The sequence below is a fragment of the Danio rerio genome, chromosome 12 (genome assembly GCF_052040795.2).
Source record: "Danio rerio strain M-AB ecotype USA chromosome 12, GRCz13ab, whole genome shotgun sequence".
Taxonomy (NCBI): domain Eukaryota; kingdom Metazoa; phylum Chordata; class Actinopteri; order Cypriniformes; family Danionidae; genus Danio; species Danio rerio.
In genome coordinates, this window is record NC_141032.1 from 21,639,053 (window position 1) to 21,660,587 (window position 21,535).

The 21,535-nt window shown below is 34.6% G+C and overlaps 1 protein-coding gene across 3 annotated transcripts; it reads left to right on the forward strand.

The window, feature by feature from the left end:
• The first annotated feature begins 59 nt into the window (after positions 1-59).
• On the forward strand, positions 60-21,457 carry gspt1 (G1 to S phase transition 1). 3 transcript variants are annotated; one of them, XR_015503383.1, is made up of 14 exons: positions 60-442; positions 2,395-2,436; positions 6,799-7,035; positions 7,483-7,516; positions 7,610-7,687; positions 9,371-9,551; positions 10,494-10,648; positions 10,725-10,865; positions 13,360-16,129; positions 16,285-16,800; positions 16,980-17,153; positions 17,376-17,465; positions 17,565-17,733; positions 20,584-21,457. XR_015503383.1 is itself a non-coding variant. In NM_001003992.1 (14 exon segments), coding segments are annotated over 14 exon segments (1,695 nt in total). In that variant the 5' UTR covers positions 109-276; the 3' UTR covers positions 20,637-21,451.
• The last annotated feature ends 78 nt before the right edge of the window (positions 21,458-21,535 follow it).

The following is a 21,535-nucleotide window of genomic DNA, read 5'->3' on the forward strand; positions in this document are numbered from 1 at the left end:
ATGTGGTTATCATCACATATGGTCGCTGCTTTCACAGTCCACGTTTCTGCACTGCGCGCATGCAAGATCCAGGAGCAGCTAAGCAGCTACACGTCCATGGTGTCGCATGAAGACAAGGCGCTCTATGCACCATTTCACAACACTTTCGAGTTCCCCAATTCATCACCTTACCTGGAATAGATACTGAAAACATAGCAGATTTGGTTTTGGTCAAAACCGCCGTGTGGTTTATAGCGCAAGCCGCTAGAAACGTCAGCTATTCGAGGTGAAGCCACTATGGACTCGAGAGACACAGCCCCTGATTCCTGGGAACAGGAGGACGATGTTGAGGCCACGGCTGATACCGAACTTCAGTCCGCCTTCACCGGGCTCAACGTCAACGCTCCGGAGTTCGTCCCATCCTTTCTTTCACGGGGTCCACCGGAAAACGCCACGTCTGATGGTAAACTGACAGCGTTAATAAACCGATTGACAGCATCGATACGGTCTGACCATAAAAGGACTTTTAGCTGGAAATGTTTATAGTAGGCTAGCAGATAAGATGCCAGCGGTTAGTTAACACTGCATTTATCATAGTCTAGTTGAAGATATTACCTAAACATAAACAGGTGTTACCACTTTATAATATGTTGATTTAGGGCCCTTTCATTCACATTTATTTTCTGTCACTAACACCTGGCTAGCTGTGCATGGCAATTTTAGCCGCCGACTTTACACCAGAACATTTTATTGTTTGTACCCGCATTTAATTTTATTAGTAATATTTAATGTATGATAATATGACATACAAGAACACACTAAATGAACTGTCACTCCTGCTAAATGTTTACTCAGAATTGTCTGCTTATTAAAAGTCCTAAATAAGCAACCATTCTGGGAAATATTAATATAAATATGTATACTAAGTGAGATAAATGCAATTTTAGGTATCCTAGCTATTTTATTCTCCACAGGATCGGGTCGCTCGCTCATGGGTGTTGTGTGTGGCTTCACATGAATAGTTGTAGTAAAATTGGCCTACAATTAAAATGCTGTTACTACTACTGATGATAATGTTGGGTTAAGCAAGGGCCCTTATTTCCTTGTTATCCTTACTGCAGTTTCTGCACTTAATGACACATGTTGTATTTTACTTTAGTTTTGATTTCTGGATGATAAAAACACAACATTATTTTAAATGTTTGAAACGTTCTGTCAAGCCAGATTTACTTTATTGTTTTTTAGTTTAGATGACAGCATTTGACTTTGCTTGTCTGACTCTGTTTTTTGTGAATGATTTTGAGAATATTCAATATTACTGTCAAATTTTGTTTTTATTCTCACCTGTACATTAGAATCTATACAACTTTTTCCACAATAGTGATTTAAACAACATAGTTAAGGTAAATTTTGTCCAGCCATAATCTCTGTCTAGGCTGTGAAATAACTGAAATCATTTGGCATAGTGGTATGGAGCTGTAATGCCTGGAACAACTAGCTGGATGTTTCCCTGAAAATAGAAATGTGTGAAATGCACACCTTAGAATGTTCTTCAGCCAATCAGGATCAAGCAAACAGCTGTCTTTTTTAAAGTTTGAAGTTATCACCCATTTAATTTTTATCACCCATTTAACATGACATTTACCTGTACTCAGATCAAGTCCAAAATGACTCAAATTACAGTACAAATTTACTTGAATATGAGACGAGTGGGAGTTCATTCATTATGAGTCTGGACTTTGGCACTTGGTAAATTCACACTTGGTTCATTTTAATAAGTATGAATCATCTGAATTCTTTGTGGTTTGACTAAAACATAAACTGAACATGGACCAAAGACATCTAAACAACCTAAAATAGGATATGTCACAAGAAGCAACCATACAGGATAGAATGTTCCTGCATTTTTGTTTTTTTCACACCTGTCTCAATTCTGGTTATTGTAGTTCAGCACAAGCATCAGAAACAAGTCTCTTGAAGCATATTAAATCTTAATTTGTGTGATTTTAACACGCACATAACATTTTATAAACCCTTCAGGAATTTTCAACTGATAAAAACACCATCACTCAACATTGCTTTAGTTGTTTAAAAACGTTCTGTCAAGCTAGTTTTAGTTTAGTATCTTTTAGTTTACTGTCTTTTCAGTTTAGTTTGATCATGAGAAGAACACTTTATTCCCTGCAAATAATATTTGACCTGTGCTTGTCAGGTTAAATGACTCATTTTTGGAATACTGTATTTGTTACAGTAGTTTATTTTCATATGTGCATTGGAATTTATTCAACTTCTTTAGTGAATGGGGATTTAAACAATATAGCTGTCAGTGCACAACCTAAATGCAGTTTTACAATGGCAGATTTATAACTGAGTTTTAAAATGTAAAATAGTCATAATCTCTGTCTCTTTTCACAGGCACCGATGTAGTGGCCAGCATGGAGATCTCGGAGCCAGTGGGTATGTTCTAGTTTTGTTGGATCGCCTGGGTTTTGTGTTCTGATATAGTGTTGCACTGTCACTAATGCTGCTTCATCAGCCATACAGAGGGCAACTTGGGCTTGTTACATCAGCACACATGTGCTCATATTACAGGCCTTATTTATCTCTTTACTTACACCTCCAGCCACAGTCACTGGCCCAGAGAAGCACATGACAATATAGTGCTTACTCATACAGCTCTGATTTTATTATCTAGTAGTAACTGTAATGACAAATACTACAAAAATCTATTTTCTCTCCACTGATTCTGATGTTGTGACTCAAAGAGGCACTTTTTTAACTTTATATCTAAGAGTGTATTTATATAAAACACTTAATTGTAATAACAACTTCTGTTAACTTCTGTTGTAATAAATCTACATAAACAGAAATATCTCAATTTAATGGTCTATTTTACTATAATTATGGTTATTATTTGCATTATAATTAAGATTATGTTAATATAGCTATTTTTAAATAGTTTTAAGGCTCACTGGGGCCTTCTAATATTTATTTAGGCCCCCTTGTGGCTTGGTAAAGATTCATTGACTTAAAGTTGACCCAAAACTGAAAATTCCTTCATTATTATTTGCTCAGCTTTGTGCTGCTTCACACCCACATGACTGACTTTCCCTCCTAAAAGACATGCAACCCTTCAATTAAAGTGGAATAAATGGTTTAACAGTGTATCAAACGACTGTATACATGGATCATACAATTTACAGTACATAAAACTTAAACAGTTTATTATTACATTTCAGATGTTACATTAAAATGATTTAAACATGAATTCAAGACCTGAATTCGTGAGATTCTAGACCATTGTTACTTTTTAAATACAAGCTAAATAATTTTAATTTCTTCAATTATCTCTCAAGATATTGCTAAATTATATTATTAACACTTTAATTTACAGTGTATTTGTTACACATGCTGAAAATCATGCATGTATTATAGTAATAACAGTAAGTTACATGCAATAACTCTAAACAAATTTTAATCTTATTGCCTTTAGATGTCACACAGTGGCCTTTGTAGAGTTTGCTTACAGATGGAGTTTCCAAACAAAAGTTTTTATCAATAATTCAATAAGGAACAAAGAGGAGATCGCAGGAGAGTAAATAAACAGGAGTAAACCAACTCTAAAACTAAAAATTCAAACTAAATGCTATAAAAACATCTTAATTTCACATGTTGTCATAATCTCTGTCTAGGCTGTGAAATAACTGAAATCATTTGGCATAGTGGTATGGAGCTGTAATGCCTGGAACTACTTAGCTGGATGTTTCCCTGAAAATAGAAATGTGTGAAATGCACACCTTAGAATGTTCATCAGCCAATCAAGATCAAGCATTCAGCCGTCTTATTTATATTTGATGTTATCACAATTTTGATCACCCATTTAACATGACTTCAATTCACTTGTAGTCAGATCAATGACAGTCATCATTACATTTCAGATCTTACATTTAAAATGATTCAAACATAAATTCAAGACCTGTATATGGATCTTTTACCAGCCTTGACAGTTACTTTTCAAATACAAGCTAAATCATTTTAATTTCTTTAATTATCTCTTAAGATATTGCTAAATTACCTTATTAAAACTTAATACCATTAAATTACACATAATAACATGCAATAACTCTAAACAAACCTTAATCTTATTGCCTAGATGTCACACAGTGGCATTTGTAGAGTTTGCTTACAGATAAATTTTAAAGTTTTTATTAATAATTCAATAGGAAACAAAGAGGAGATCACAAGAGAGTAAATAAACAGGAGTAAACCATCACATAAAAAAGCAAACCAACAAATTAAACTCTAAAACTAATAAGGTGAAACTAAAGGATATAAAAACATCTTAACTCCACTGTATATAAAGCAAAATATGCTTCAAATAACTGTTTGTGAATAAATAAATGTAAACTAAGTCAACAAAAAGATACAGTGACATAGCTGTTGTAGAAATAAAGCAATAAAATCACAGCTTCTTCAAACTCGGGTATCAAATTGATCTGATCTTACTTGTAAATATCACTTTCGTGGTCATTCATGAATAATTTTCGACTAGGAAACTTGTTTTACAAATTTACAATTATTGGACATGAAGGGGTGACACTGTGGCTCAGTGATTAGCACTGTCATCTCACAGCAAGAAGGTCGCTGGTCCGAGTCCTCACTTGAATTTCTGGCATTACTGTGTGGAGTTTGCATGTTCTCCCCGTGTTCATGTGGGTTTCCTCTGGGTGCTCCGATTTCCTCCACAGTCCAAAGACACGTGGTATAGGTGAATTGAATAAACTAGACTGGCCGTAGTGTATGTGTGTATGAATGTTTCTGGGTTAGTACTGGGTTGCAGCTGGAAGGGCATCCACTGTGTAAAACAAATGCTGGATAAGTTGACAGTTCATTCCGCTGTGGCGACCCCTGATGAATAAAGGAACTAAGCTAAAGGAAAATGAATGAATGGACATGAAGGCAGCAAGAGAAACCAAAGAAGAAGGGAATTAAACAGGGATGAAAGGGTGAAACAGAATTTCCAAATAAGAGCATACTTGTACATTTATTCATTTTCAGACGCTTTATTCAATTTGGCTTACAAATGAGGATAAAAGAAGCTCTTTAAATCCATTTGATAGTTTAGTTAGATTAGCAGTTTTTATCAAATCAAATCAGATAGTTTAGTTAGATTAGCAGTTTTTATACAAAGAAGCAGATAAGGAAAAAAATGGCATGCTATTTTTGGACAGTGGTTAAGTTTTGACTAAACAAATTTGTTTTCAGACCAGACGTTTCTTAAAAATGTCCAGAGACTCAGCTGTTTGCCTAGAGTTTGGCAAGTCATTCTGCCAGCATGGAACGTTAAAGGTGAAAGTCTTTGCAGTTGATTTTGTGCACCTTAGGGATGTTACCACACTGTGACATTTGGCAGCAAAAGAAAGAAAACAGCACAACACAGAACACAACTTACAATTGTCACAGTCTCTGGTGCCTAGGTCTGTCATGTCTTGAGTTTTGCTTTGTCATCATTGTTTTCTGTGCTCTTCCCCTGTGGTATGTGCCACACACCCTTATCTGTTCCCTTGGTTTGCCCTGTTAGTTGCTCCTTGCTTGTTTCCTCCCCCTTGTTACCTTGTCAGCTTGTCAGTCCCAGTGTATACACACTCTATATATCTTTGTTTTATATTTCTGTTGTTTTTGTATTTAATAAATGGTTTTAAGGATTCGACTTCTGTCTTTACTTAAAGAGTACCTGTTATGCAAAAATCTTTTTTATAAGGGAAACACAGTTTTGTGTTAGTAGTATGTGAATATAGTCAGCCTCTAATGGTAAAAATTAATTAAATACATTTTTTTTATAATCACACTTGATAAAAACTTTTTGGAGAAACACTTTGATTTTACCTTTACAAATGTCATTAGAGGGCAAAGCCTTGTCCATTAGTTATAATTTCCTTCTCAGTAGCATAAACAGCGTTAAGTGAGAAGCAGTCGTCCACCATTAGAGTTCTGAATTCTATGGCAGCACATAGGCATTTATAGCTCCGCCCCTATTTGAAAAGAGCACAATCTCATTTGAATTTAAAGCAACAGTCACACAAATGGGACAATTTGAATCAAAGCCTGACAGGGGCAGCTACAAAGAGTTATAAAACATTATTTGTGGGGGGCATTTTGAGCAGAAACTTCACATATACACGCTACGGACATTATTTTACATATTTTAAAAAGGGGCATAATAGGGCCCCTTTAGGTTTCAACACAACAACAATAGTAAATACATAGTGATATTTAATATTTGTAAGAGCGTAAATGTAAAATTACACTATACCATTGTTCAAATACAAACACAAATACAAATACAAAAATGTTGGAAAGCCATTAGCTATTCATGTTCTTCTCATCCATATTTGAAGAAAAAGTACTTCAAAATATGTTTTGTGTGTAACAAAAGAAAAAAACTCAAACAAGTTTGAAAAAAGGCAAGTGTAGGATAGAATTTAAAATGTTGGGGGAATTATCTCTTTAATTACTAAATCATTTCATGTTGACTTACATATGTACTTGCATCACACTGAGAATGGCGTTGAGCTGAAACCTTTGTGTTTTTATTTCTGAAGAATCTGAAAATATAGCGAAATTACTCAACAAATGTGGATCATGGCTTTTTGAGTTATTCTGTTAAAAAGATTAATGCACCAAAATCAAATAACCCATTAGCGCAGGGCATACTTCATTACTGGATTTACACACTTTCAACCAAAAAGTGGCTGTATTTTATTAAGCCCTAACACTGAATCCTGCATCCACTAAATGTTGATTTGAATGTCCTCTCAGGTGCGGTGGAGAATGGAGAAACAGATGCCAGCGCGGTGGAGACGTGGGAGCAGAAAGGAGAGCCGGATAAAGAGGAGCCAGGAGGTGGATCACCGGCAGACACTGGATGCTTTGGAGATGAAGCGCAGGATGAAATGATGGAGGAGGACGAGGAGATGCCCACCCCCAAACTGCCTCCTCCTCCACCGGACGCCCCCAAGAAGGAACACGTGAATGTTGTGTTCATTGGACATGTGGGTATGTTAAATGTGCTTAGAGTGTTAGGATGTACTGCTAAACTGTTATATTAAAGTGGTATTGACTGAATAGTTGACATCTCAGTTTCTCTGAATTTACAATTTGTAGTTTGAGTAAAACACAATTTTAGTTTTATTTATCTTGATATTAATCGCAGATTTTAAAAACACAAGTCTTATAATTTAGATTATTTTATTTGTATTAAAAACATAAAAATATGTCATTTTTAACAACACAATACCAATATTTTCACTTCATAATAGTAAAAATAATAATTAAAATATTATCTGAGTTTTTATTAATTGTCATTTTCAAAAAGAAAAGTTGAAATTGTGAAGAAATTAAAATTTGAATCCAATCCACACTTGATAAATAAATATTTCAGAGATTTTTTCCATAGCTGTATGTGCATTTGTGTGGCTTAATTTATTCTTTTTTTTTGTACAGATGCAGGCAAGTCTACAATTGGTGGACAGATTATGTAAGTACAACATGCTTTCTATTCACTTATGTGACCTTTTGTTATAGATTATGATGTATAATGTGACAAAATGCATATTTGTTTTCCATTAAGGTACCTGACTGGTATGGTGGAAAAACGCACGCTGGAGAAATATGAACGGGAGGCAAAAGAGAAGAACAGAGAGACTTGGTAAACAAAATGTCTTATTGATTTCCTATTCATGCATTTTCTTACTGCAGTACACTACAAAGTTTGGGATTGTAAAATCTCACTGTTAAAAGAACACTCCACTTTTTTTTTTTGTTTTTTTTTTTAGAAATTTCCATTTATGCTAATGGTCTAATCTAATTCAATGATTTATGCTAAGCTAAGCTTAAAGGGGCACCTATGGTGAGAAATCTACTTTACAAGCTGTTTGGACAGACATGTGTAGGTACAATGTATATACCGTTATGTTGGGGTGATATAAACACTCTTAGTCCTATTATTTTTCAAAATTGTTTTTCAAAAATTTTTCTCAAGTGTTTGAAACACATTTTTAATATCCTGTATGTGAATAATTTATTAATTCACAAAGTAAACAGCATGATGAGAAACTCTCTTACTAAAAGGATCATCAAATTAAAACCCTTTTCCGATTAATAATATACAGGAACAGCACAAGTTGTCGCTTCACAGCATCGCCCTTTTGTCAAAGCTATTGCGTTATAAATATGCTCTTTGAAATCTGTTCCTGTTAATAATTTGGTCTTCAGTCCCAGTTCACATCTAAACAGTGCATTGTTTGTAGTACAGAAACAAAAAAGGCTGTTAGATCTAAACCCCTCCCAATGCTAAATACAAATAAGGTCCATGCTGGCCACAATCAATCCTGTTTCCAGACTAGGCCAGGCGGGTTTCTGCTTTGTGGTCCCAATGGTCCACTTCTCCTTTACTCAAGGCTTCGTCACTGCTCAGCAGAACACCCCCAAAGAAGTCGCTCAGCTCCCCTGTCTGTCAGTGAAATACTTAATAATATAGAGGGAGGTACTTGTTATGATCACTGGGAAACACTTCAAAGCCACCACATTATGGACCACAACTCTATACTGTACATGCTCTCTGCTCATACACGCCTTTTTAAAGTTCCAGTGATGAGCACACACAGCCAGAGGATCATTACGAGCTGATTACATGGACTTTAAATATTATGCACGCACACATATCTGGGCTGAGTCTTGTTTATCTGTCTAGGTAACGTTATGATAACACTATCAAAGCTTGACCAATCAAATGCTCTCTACTGTCTGACTTGTCCTGACCCGCCACATTTCATTGGTTTTAATTTGATGCTCTTGAGCTCAATCACTCTCACTGGCAGAGCTGTGATAAAAACAAAATGCTATTGGCTACTTTTAAAAAAGGGGAGGGGCTACTCTATATAACACCCTTACGTCTAACATTGAATAAATTGCACATTTCAAAGGACGTCAAAGGACCTTTCAGTATCACAATATTGTTCTTAATGTTCTCAGGAAACATTTATTGTTTGTAATGTTGAATGTATTCATAATAATTCTTTACTAATTGTACATTTTAAAACAATTTCGAAATAGAATGATTTTGCAACATTTAAATGTATTTTCTGTCATTTAAAAAATTAATTTAGCACATTTGTGTACAGAAGTTTTATTAGTATTTATTTACATTTTACTGACCTAAACAGAGTTTGATAAGAAAAAGAAAAGTTTGTCAAAGATAAGACAACCTCAAGGAAAGACATTTTCATTATCTGTATGAGCTTTTGAAATATTCATGCTTTTTTTAGCTTTTTTGTTCTTGTGATGCAGCGTCAGATGAAATGTCACCTTATTCATCTGTTTGTCCCTGCAGGTATCTTTCCTGGGCTCTAGACACAAACCAAGAGGAAAGAGACAAGGGCAAAACAGTAGAAGTTGGAAGAGCGTACTTTGAAACAGAGAAAAAGCACTTTACTATTCTTGACGCCCCGGGCCATAAAAGCTTTGTCCCCAACATGATTGGAGGAGCATCTCAAGCTGACTTGGCAGTGCTGGTGAGATCTTCTTCAAATGCCTTTTTTATGCCCCACAGCAGGACAAATTCTTGCTTATAACTTTGTAGCTTAGCTGTGCAGGTCTGCAGGCCAAAGTGATAAGCAATGCTCGATTGGGTTGAAAATACAAAATCATAAAATGAGGATGTGTTATCATTCCTTTGAGTTATCATTCATTTTTATACTTTGTAACATATAAATAATAGTATTTAAATTGATTCAAATTTAATGTAATATGATTTAGTTTGATAAGAAATTAATGTTGTAATAATTGTTTTTAGTTAATGCTTTTTTTTACTTTTTAAAACTAATTAAAAAATTAAAATAAATCCATTTACCATAATATTGTACACCATAACAAAAATTGCAATGCAATATATAATTTAACAATTTAAAAATTTTGTTCTTTTCTACCTTCTGTTCATCAAAAATAATAAAAAACAAATAAATAATTAATAAATTATAAATGTATTAATTATTTAAAATAAATAAATAATAAATAATACATTTCTATTAATAAAATGTATATTAAGTATCACAAGGTGTTTCCATAAAAATATGAAGCAGCAACTGCTTTCAGCATCAATAATTTTTATAAAAAGTTTCTTTAGCAGTGCTATATATCATAATGTTTATATTACAATGCTTTATTTGAATATTTTAAACTATAATTGTAAATTGTAATATTATTATTTTGCAATATTGTCGCCTTTTTTTAAAATAACATTAAAATTATAGATTACTTTTAAAAAGATTCAAATATTTCACCCACTGCAAATTTCTTAACAGTAGTGTACAGCTATATATATATATATATATATATATATATATATATATATATATATATATATATATATATATATATATATATATATATGATTTTTTATTTATTTTTGCCTGTATTTACTAACGAGTACATAAGAAAACTTTCCTTTTCTTCAGGTCATCTCTGCCAGAAAGGGTGAGTTTGAGACGGGTTTTGAAAAGGGAGGTCAGACGAGGGAACATGCCATGCTGGCCAAAACAGCTGGAGTCAAACATCTGATAGTCCTCATCAACAAAATGGACGACCCCACTGTGAACTGGAGCTTGGATAGGTGAATTATATACCTCTTCATTTTTTCTATTGTACCCTGTTCTTCTCTTACAAATCAATACATAATCTTCACACAGATATGAGGAATGTAAAGAGAAGTTAGTGCCATTTCTAAAGAAAGTGGGATTTAATCCAAAGAAAGACATTCACTTTATGCCCTGTTCCGGACTGACGGGAGCAAACCTAAAAGAATCATCTGACTTGTGCCCCTGGTACACGTAAGTATAACACAAAATCATTTTTAAGGCTAACATGAATGGAGATCAGTGGAGATCAAAATTAAAGAACAACCTTTCTTCTATCTTAACAAGAGGAAAAGAGCAATTTTTTAAACATGCTTTATGAGTTACATTTATTCTGAAGACTTTAGAGAAGACTTTCAGATTCTTCCGAGTTATTGGAATTAAGCCCCATTCACACTATCAGCGACATAGCAACAAGCAACCATTCATTTCCATAGAGAGCTAGCAACTTCTGCCGATCTACACCAGCTACAGCGACCATTGGCATTCTTCATCTTTATGCAAATGAAGACTTTCACAAGCGACAGCCAATAGGAGCATCAGTAGAGCTCACGTGATCCTCTCTCAGCTAATCCACCAGCCTGTTTTATTCCCCGTGTTGTTGACCTACACAGAACAGTGTTTGTAGCAGAAAAATAGCTGCAATGGCAGGACACATGCTTTTCTTTGTGTTCATATTTGATATTAAGCAGTTTATGTACTGATTCTGTTTATATTTAGCATTCCCCCAGCACAATGTTTATTTTTAGTGGTAAGAACTCTTTGCTGCCAGTGAATATCTTTCATAAATGTTACCGTATCAGCTTCAAGGCGCAAACACCTATTAGCTACCTCAATTGCCACCCAGGTGAAAAGCCCCTGCCACGTCACTGAGAGTGTGAATGAGGATTCAATTTGGCATTTGGTTGTAACTTTCCTTTGGCCTTCTGCTGGACTAAACATTTTCTTTAGTAAGAAAATAATTTTAGGTTCATTATTTACCAAGAGATGGCAGAATTCTACACCTAATACCTAGATCAATATCCAGAAACAACTCAAATTTAATTTAGATAGTTTTTGAAGTGATTTTATTCATAAAAATGTAATATTTCACATACAGTGGAAAGGTTCAGTTTAGGATTTTTGTGGTAAAGTAGGTCAAAATAACGTCATATCTCCCAAAACACACCATTAATGTATATCTGAGAAATAAACAAAATGATGTATAATTTGTATGAATAAACTGTATATATGTTTTACAATTATTCTTTAAGTTGTTTGGGTCATATAGACCCAGTTACAGAGTTAGTAAACAGGAATAAAAGACAGTTTGAGGCTTAACTGACAAACCCTGTTAAACTTGCAGCTGATCTTTTCAGTATTCTCTGACTTTTGCAAGATGTTGAGCTGTTTTGAAGTTATTACAAACCTTAAAACTAAAGCAGGTTGTACAGATGAAGGTCAAAGGGAAGAGCCTTTCAGACATCAGAAGAGAAGTTGGTTATTTTAAATTTGGAGTTTCTAGAATTTAGTAAATTTACAGTGTCGGTAACTGATTCAAGTCCTTCAAAAATAATTGGCTGTCCACAAATGAGATATTCATGAGAGAACAAGATAATGTGGAGAATCTCAATAGACAAACGGTTCTACATTGCTACTGGATTATCTTTTCAATTCAACTCTGAAGAGGGTAAAGATCAGTGTCTCGGCATTTAAGAGAATCTGGACTAAAAGCCTCTGAAGTGTCCAAACATCTCATTGTTAGAAAGAATCAAAAGACTAGACTAGACTTGGAGAACTGGTCAAATTTTTACATTAGTGATGAAAGGGAGTTTCATTCGTTTGGGTCTGATTGTAAATATGTTTATCCTCAAACTGGAGAAAGACTAAACCCAGTGTTTGTGGAGATATCAGTGAAAGGTGGGGTGAAAGTGTCATGGTTTGCTGGTGTTTTTGCAGCAGCAGGAGTTTAGTCAAATATGCACACACGGGGCAGGAAAAAAGTAAATGTTTATTAGAAGCTCCTTCGGAAACATGCTGTTCCTTCTCTGCGTTCATCATTCAGACTGCCAGCCAATTTTATGGCAGAGATTAAAGTAATATATTAAAAAAGCGGCAACATTAAAGCTAAAAAAATACCAATTTATTAAATTAAAAAGCCTAACAAAAACCGTGTAATGTATTGTTTTTGTCTGCTCAAAACGCTTTGTTTTAGCCTTTTTAATTTAATAAATGGATATTTTTTGTAGCTTCGATGTAGCCACCTTTTTCAATATATTTTTGCACGTTTTGCTGTTTGGCAGAGCACTCATTTAGGCTGATGTGCGTGCTTTTGTGCATTTTTTCATTGGACATTGAATTAATAAAATGGCAGCCAATTGTCCTGAAGAAAACACTGCAGTCAATGAACTGTGAAGGAGAAGATCAAGATCACAGCAGAGCAGAGTGACAGAGACTAGTGATGTTTGTGAGAGTCTAGTGATGTGCTAGTTTTTGTTGAAGTATTTTGGTTATTTTGTAAATCATTCTTCTTCTAGCATGGTAAAACTACATGTAAAATTTAAAATCAGATTTTGAATGAGGAAGATACCATGATTCCTGAAAAAACAAATCAAGCATTTACAAATTGCCCTCTAATTTTGGCCTCCACTGTGTGAAGGTGTAAACAGAGAAACAATTGTCAATTAATGTAAACTCTTACCTTTTGAAGGGGATTACCATTCATTCCACATCTGGACAGCCTGCCAATCTTCAGCAGATCAAGTGACGGTCCCCTCAGATTGCCTATTGTGGATAAATACAAGGTAAATGAATATCGATATGAAAGTGATAATTGAAGATTTGCTGTGAAATTGAATGACAGGGATGTTCAATAGTCTAGATCATCGAATGCAGTTGAATAAGCAGCGCGTGCCACAAAACTGCATCTATTGCTTGAAAATATTATGCTGAGTGTCTATCAACAGTGCTCCAAAACTGCTGTTGCCTTAGTTTCTGCTGATAAATGCCAATTATTTTGAATAATAACGCCACAGCGTGAGGGAGCGCTTTGGCAGGAAAGTATCTGTATAATGGAACAAGGAAATCATTTTCTCAGCAGTTCTCTTCTCATTGAGCTGGGAAAGTGTTTGGCATTATGAAACCAATAAGCTAAACTGAGTCTTGTATTCAGCACATTTAATGAGATTAAGTTTAAGTTAATTAAAGCCTTGCTAGAGCTGGCACTTATCGTCAGATTGAAGTGACAGTGATTGGATAGAAAACCTCTTCAAGTGATTTTGATGTTCCCTCAGCGCCTTAATTTTGTCTTTACCGGAGAGGCCCACAAATTGGAAACTTATATTGTCACTCTACTAGAAATGTTGGCCCCAATTTATACATCCCTTTCCCAAATAAAAGCTGTGTGGGAAGATGACTTGGAAACTATCATTTCAGGAATCTGTTCAAATGCGGAATTCACTAGTCCTCTGTGCAAGCCATGGATTTTTGCAGTGCAAAATTGTACACCGTGTACACTGGACAAAATCTCTAAGCACTTTCAGCATATAGATCCTGCTTGTAATCATTGTAAATTTGCCCTAGACACACGTGTATACAGTTGAAGTCAGAATTATTAGCCCCCCTTTGAATTTTTTTTTCTTTTTTAAATATTTCAAAAAGGTAATGATTCACACTCATCAAGTAATTGCTTCGTACTGTTTTTCTTTTTACATTCTTTGGGTGATTTAAACTTAAGACAAACGTTTTGGCACAATGCCTTCCCCAGCTTTTTAAAAATATTTTCCAGATGATGTTTAACAGATTCAGGAAATTTTCACAGTATGTCTGATAATATATTTTCTTCTGGAGAAAGTCTTACTTGTTTTATTTCGGCTAGAATAAAAGCAGTTTTTAATTTTTCAAACACAATTTTAAGGTCAAAATTATTAGCACTTTAGACCAATTTTTCATTTTCAATAGTCTACAGAACAAACCATCATTATACTATAACTTGCCTAATTACCCTAACCTGCATAGTAAACCTAATTAACCTAGTTAAGCCTTTAAATGTCACTTTAAGCTGTATAGAAGTGTCTTGAAAAATATCTAGTAAAATATTGTTTACTTTCATCATGACAAAGATAAAAGAAATCAGTTTTTAGAAATGAGTTAATAAAACTATTATGTTTAGAAATGTGTTGAAAAAACTTCTCCCCGTTAAACAGAAATTGTGGACAAAAAAATAAACAGGGGGGCTAATATTCAGTGGGGCTAATAATTCTGACTTCAACTGTATATGTTGAAGTATATTTGGTTTCTTGGGTGTATCTATCTCCCCTTGCTTGCTTACTGATAGCCGTTTGTGGGATTACTCCCATGTCATATAATCTAACAAAAATAAAATCTGATTGCATAGCTATTATTGTGCTCTGTTAAATAATTACTATTGGTAAAGTGGATGTCCAGAAAACTCCAACACATAGGATTTGTGATGTCCTCTTCTTTCTAAAGTAGGAGCAAATGAGACATTGGTTTATCTTACAAGTTAATGAAAATTTAGACACCATTTAGGAAGTATGTCCAAGAACATGTTTTATTGTCAGATGTGCTTGTTTCACCATATTTTTTCCTTTTCCAAGTTTGAAATAAAGTGTATTGTGTGAAACAGATCGTTTTTAAGCCACATTATTATTTACCTGTTTATTATTTCTATTTGTTGGCATGTTTTTTATTTCATTGCTATGTGCTTAAGTTGGCATGATTTATACATTACACAATACAGTAATACTGCCATAAAATCATCAATAAAATTTAAAAAGAAAAGAGTAAACATCTTCAAATACACTTTTTTGGTAAAAGTCATCTGAACAAAAGTAAACTGACTGCCACAAGAGTAAAATAGCATTAAATGTAAAAAAAAAAACAGAAATTATGTGCTTAAAAAAATATTTTGTGTTAACATGAACATTAAATTATGTACTTCAAACATATATTTTACATATTCTTTGTAGAAAAAGTCTATATATGAGATCAATTGTATTCCATTGCCATTTAGCATAACATCTGCATTTTTAAAAAAGAACATACTCTAATCTGTACTATATAAAAGAATAAGTGATTTTACTAAAATGTGCCTTTTTTAAAATGATTAAAACTAATGGATAAAACCTTGTAGTTTGTAGGATAGTTTAAAATGAAAGTTTATTAGTATTTTGAGGCTGCAAAAATACTCGAGCCTTTTAAGTGTCTTTTTATTTGTCATCAAATCATTTTTGTTCTAAATGGCCTGACAAGATTTTTTTGTATATAAAACAGTGTTACACTGAATGACATTTATTAAAAAAAATTAAAATAAACAGGACATAATATACTAAATTATTGGAGCTGCGTTACAATTTTGTTATTTTGCAAGCCCCCTTTTATACTTTATTTAATTTATTTGTGTTATAGATCTTTACAGTTCTTTACAGTTGTGTCTAATGCAGGGGTGTCCACACTCGGTCCTGGAGGGCCAGTGTCCTGGAGAGTTTAGCTCCAACCCTAATCAAACACACCTGAACAAGCCAATCAAGCTCTTACTAGGTATACTAGAAACTTCCAGGCAGGTGTGTTGAAGCAAGTTAGAGCTAAAGTCAGCAGGACAACGGCCCTCCAGGACCGAGTTTGGACACCCCTGGTCTAAGGGAGTAAAATGAATGTTCAAATTAGGGAACACGACAGAATGTACAGTGATGCATTTATTTTGACTCTTTAAAATTTTTTTTTTTTTTTTCAAAATTTGCAGTATTATAAAATATACATGCGCATAATAAAAACAATACTCTATCCATAACCTTTGATTAAAAATAACTTGTTTTGCCCCAACATGTTAAAAAGCTGATCACATCTTTTTTTTCATGACAACCAAAACAGCGTTATTAAATTATTAGCGCTTCTAAAAAAATACTTTTGGTTACAGTTAAATGAGTGATAAATAAAAGGTCATCTTAGTATAAAAGAGCAGAAATAAGCATGCATATTTTCAGTGTCACGTGATAGATATAGTTTTATAACATTGGTCTATAATGCTTCTTTATAATCTTTTTTGTAGGACATGGGCACGGTAGTGCTTGGGAAACTGGAATCTGGAAGTATCGCAAAAGCACAACAACTTATTATGATGCCAAATAGGGTAAGACTGTACAAAACAAAGTATACATGAGAGGATGTCAAGATGCAAATGCAGTATGTTAATATCGCAATTTATGTTCTGGTATTATAAAAATAATATCAATATTATAAATCCAATCTCTTGTCATGAGTTCTGAGAGTCAGTGTGTGTCTGAAACATTGTTTAATCTTGTTTCCCAGCACACGGTGGAGGTGTTGAGTCTCCTCTCAGATGATGTGGAGACGGAATACGCCGGGCCGGGTGAAAACCTGAAGCTCCGGCTCAAAGGCATTGAGGAGGAAGAGATTCTCCCAGGCTTTATCCTATGCAACGCTGAGAACCTCTGCCACTCAGGACGCACTTTTGATGCCCAGGTAATCATTTCAACTCTGAATGTTCTTCACTTTTCCCAGTGCTGGGTTGCAGCTGGAAGGTCATCCGCTGCGTAACACATTTGCCAGAATAGTTGGTTGTTAATTCCACTGTGTTCATCCCCTGATAAATAAGGGACTAAGCCAAAGGAAAATGAATGAATGAATTTTGTTCTGTTTTTTATACAAAGATCTAATGTAGTTTGAATTTGTTCTCGTTCACAGATTGTCATTATTGAACACAAATCCATCATATGCCCAGGTTACAATGCAGTACTACACATCCACACCTGCATAGAAGAAGTGCAGATTTCAGTAAGTCTACATTCATATTCTCACTTAAAAGGTCAAAATTTAATTCAGAAGTAGAGTGCTGTGAATTTGTAGCCTAACTAAATTTTACTCTACGATTAGGCGTTAATCTGTCTGGTGGACAAGAAGACAGGAGAAAAGAGCAAGACTCGTCCACGCTTCGTCAAGCAGGACCAAGTATGCATCGCCCGTCTCAGGGCCGCAGGAACTATCTGCTTAGAGACTTTTAAAGACTTCCCTCAGATGGGACGTTTCACCTTGAGAGATGAGGGTAAGATGTTAAAAATTAAATATGAAATCAAAAGACCCCAATATTGTTTAAACAAAGTATGCATTTTCAAGTAAACCATGCCAAAAGTACGAATGTGTCTCATTCAGCACCCTTGTTCAGTAGTCAGTACACTGATCAGGTCTCCACCATTTTAAGTGCTGTCTCAATAATGCTTATTGATGTGCCCTGATTTTCAGGACACTGAAAGAATTTTCTTATGCTTTCTTAATGCAGTGGTTCCCGAATCTGATTCTCAGGACCCCATGTCCTGTACATTTTGTACGTCTCTCTTATTTGACACACGAGGATCAGTTCAAGTATCGAGGCTAACAAGCTGATAACTGAATCAGGTGTGTTAAGTGCATCATCCGAGTATTTAAAGTGCACTTTACTTTTTAACTACACTTTTTTAAAAAGCTTTTTTTCAGTACAAAATGGCGTAGAAAAGTGCATAAGTTTGTGATTTGGGATGCGCCTAAACAAAATGTGCAGGGCTGAGGGGCTTGAGGACCAGCACTGAGAACCACTGCTATAACGGAAGTTGGGAAGTGCAAAATGTCACCAAATCATCAAACGTGATGACAAACAAGAGATGTTTAACTATAAAGAATCCATCATTTCATTTTAACATGAATGAACATAGCTAAAAAGGTCAGCAAAACCAAGCTCATCACTATTCTAGCACTAGTGCATGAATTCATGTACATGATCCACTGATGAATGACCTCGGAAGCTAGGGTGCTGATTGAGACACCCCTAAGTACTTTTCAGGAGGTTCAAACAGCTTACTTGAAAAGTGCACTTCTGTGCTGTTGACAAAATGTTGCAAAAACATTTTTTTAAATGGAAATAGTGCTGCATTGAACATCTGTTCTGATTGCACAAGTGTTGCAACTATGGCAGTTGAGCAATCTATTTTTTGACCATTTTAGGAAACTTCCGTTTTTGTCTTCTTTATACATTTTTGCGTAACATAGTAGCAAAATATCTAAATATCGCTATATGTTTTTGTTACATTATTCAGTGTCGAGCACACCTTCCGGTAGAAGGATATGGACTATAAAGCATTAAAAATACAGCATGATATTCGTACAAACTTTATTCTAAATAACTTCTAGATCTACATGTGCTTTTATTAATTCAACTATTTTCCTTTCATTAGGAAACGGAAGTTAAAATTGACACTTGAAATGGTCCTGAAATGAGAAAAAAAAAGTAGGACGGTGTATGATTTTGTTCTTTGGGAAATAATGGGATTGTTTCCTTCAAGAAAATGAAGGAAGACTGATGAATGGACAAATCCAGAGCAGGTGAAATAGTTTCAAGGGGTAGGAAAGGTTACGGTATTTAATTAAAGCATATGAGGGTGGCTAAGTGGGTAGTGCTGTTGCCTTACAGCAAGAAGGTTGCTGGTTCGAGTCCCGGCTGGGTCAGTTGGCATTTTTATGTGGAGTTTGCATGTTCTCCATATGCTTGCGTGGGTTTGCGGTACAGGTGAATTGGGTAAGCGAAATTGTCCGAAGTGTATGTGTGTGAATGAGAGTGTATGGGTGTTTCCCAGTGATGGGTTGCAGATGGAAGTGTTAAACTTATACTGGATAAGTTGGTGGTTCATTCTGCTGTGGCATCCCTGGATTAATAAAGGGACTAAGCCGACAAGAAAATGAATAAATGAATGAATGCTTATGAGGTAAAATTAATTGTTACAAATTAATAAAGTGCACAGAAACATAGTTTATAAAAGTAACAACTATGTACATATAAAAAGAAGAAGAGAACATTTTGGAATTTTAGATTTAATGTAAGCAAATGTGCAAAAAGAGAGCCCATGTAGCAATCGCAGAGAGGCTATAAGTCACGCTAGTAGAATGATCTTCCCATTCCTGCTCGGATTGCGAATACACTGGTATTCTTCAAATGACAACTCAAAACCCATCTCTTCGGAGAAAACCTGAACCCCTGGTGAATTATACCAAAAGCATCCATTAAAGCATTTCTCTTTTCCTCTCTCTAAAAAAAAGCACATCTACTCCAGCACTAAATTCTCTGAGCACAAACAAGTTACTTTGAATAAATAGCACTTCCTGTGTATTGCCTCTTCTTGTTGAATCACTGAATGCCTCTTCTTTAAAACTGCGTGCTTTATATATATATATATATATATATATATATATATATATATATATATATATATATATATATATATATATATATATATATATATATATATAGACTGAGAAAACATATCTTAATGTGCTTGAATGTGCCCCAGCTGTTAAACACCTCTGAACTACCACTGGTCAGTGCCGATGATGCAATAGGTAGGAGAGACTCTGAGGCTCTGCCTGCTTTGATGTGGAAATCTCATTTGCTTTGTTTTGTCTTTTGAGATTCACGCTAGGAATAGGCAATAAAAACTTGATAATCAAAATTATATAACTTATCGAAAATAAAAATGTAATATGTTACGATACCTTTTGTTACAATTTTTAAATGGGTGTGAGATTTAGAAAAATAATTGTAAAAAAATAAAAGTTATACTTAAAGGCATCTTCCTACATACAGTATTTTACAGAAACATTGATCAAATGATTTATTTAGGATCAGATCATTTATTTTAGCCAAGATAACTAAAATGAATTAAAATACTATCATTAAATATGAAAAAAATCCAGACGTTTACTTGGTTTTCTACAATTTCCTCTCCTAAATGATGAATGAAAAAGAGCTGTGAGTATACTGGGGCCTACAACATGACAATTCAGTATTTTACAGCTGTCTTCACATTTATTGTCAGATATAATAATACCTGAATAAAAAAAAATATATATATGTTTTTGGTTCTTTTAGGTAAGACAATCGCAATCGGCAAGGTGCTGAAGTTGGTACCTGAGAAGGACTAAAAAGCGGATCGAAGGACTTTCCTGGTGCACTCTGGGATAGAGGAGGATGCAGTGTTGTGTGCCTGCCAGATGTTCTCCAAACTGCTCCGTCGTCCCACTGTGGATCAGTCAAAGAAAAATTACTTTGGGAAAAAGGACATTATCAAAGTGACAGTATCAATTTTAGGAAGAACATTAATATAGCAAGACAAGCTCAGTGTGACAGCTTTCTCATATTGAGAGCTCAGCTATGCCACTCATGTAGCCCAATTTTGAAGCCAGTTTCTCCTCACTGGTTCATATTCAATCTTAAAATGGATGCAATTTTCTTTTAAAGCATTGGCTTTTTAAGTTTCCGTTGAAATATGGATGTAAAGGTGAATGCCATTACTGTGTGCCCCATTTAAACATAACACTCATTATATCATTTCCCCCATAAGAATGCAGGGTCTCTGATTGTATATCACTTTCTAACACATTAAGTGGGCAGTTAGAGACTGCTGGCTGTTTTATTATGGCATGAAAGGGGTCCATACAGGGTCTAAGCTTGCCGGTACCCTTAATCTTTACCTGGCAAGTCTTGCAAAGGTCAAAGTTTTCAAGATTAGGTCAAACAAGAGGCCTTGGTCCTTCAAATCAAATGACATTTATGTAGAGATGTAATCATGCACAAGATGACCAGATGAGTTTGTTTACTGTGTCATTACATAGCAAATGACAAATGCACCCATATGATAAAAAAACACTTGTCTCGTCAGCTGGTGTAAATTCTGTACACTCCTGTTGGGGATGTAAGCATCAAACTTCCAAAAATAAAATGCTAAAAGGACTTTAAATGAAAATGGACCTTTGTTTTATCTTTGGAATTCAGATTGTAGTTTAGCAATTCTGTTTTGGTTAATCTGCTAACGCACAATGAT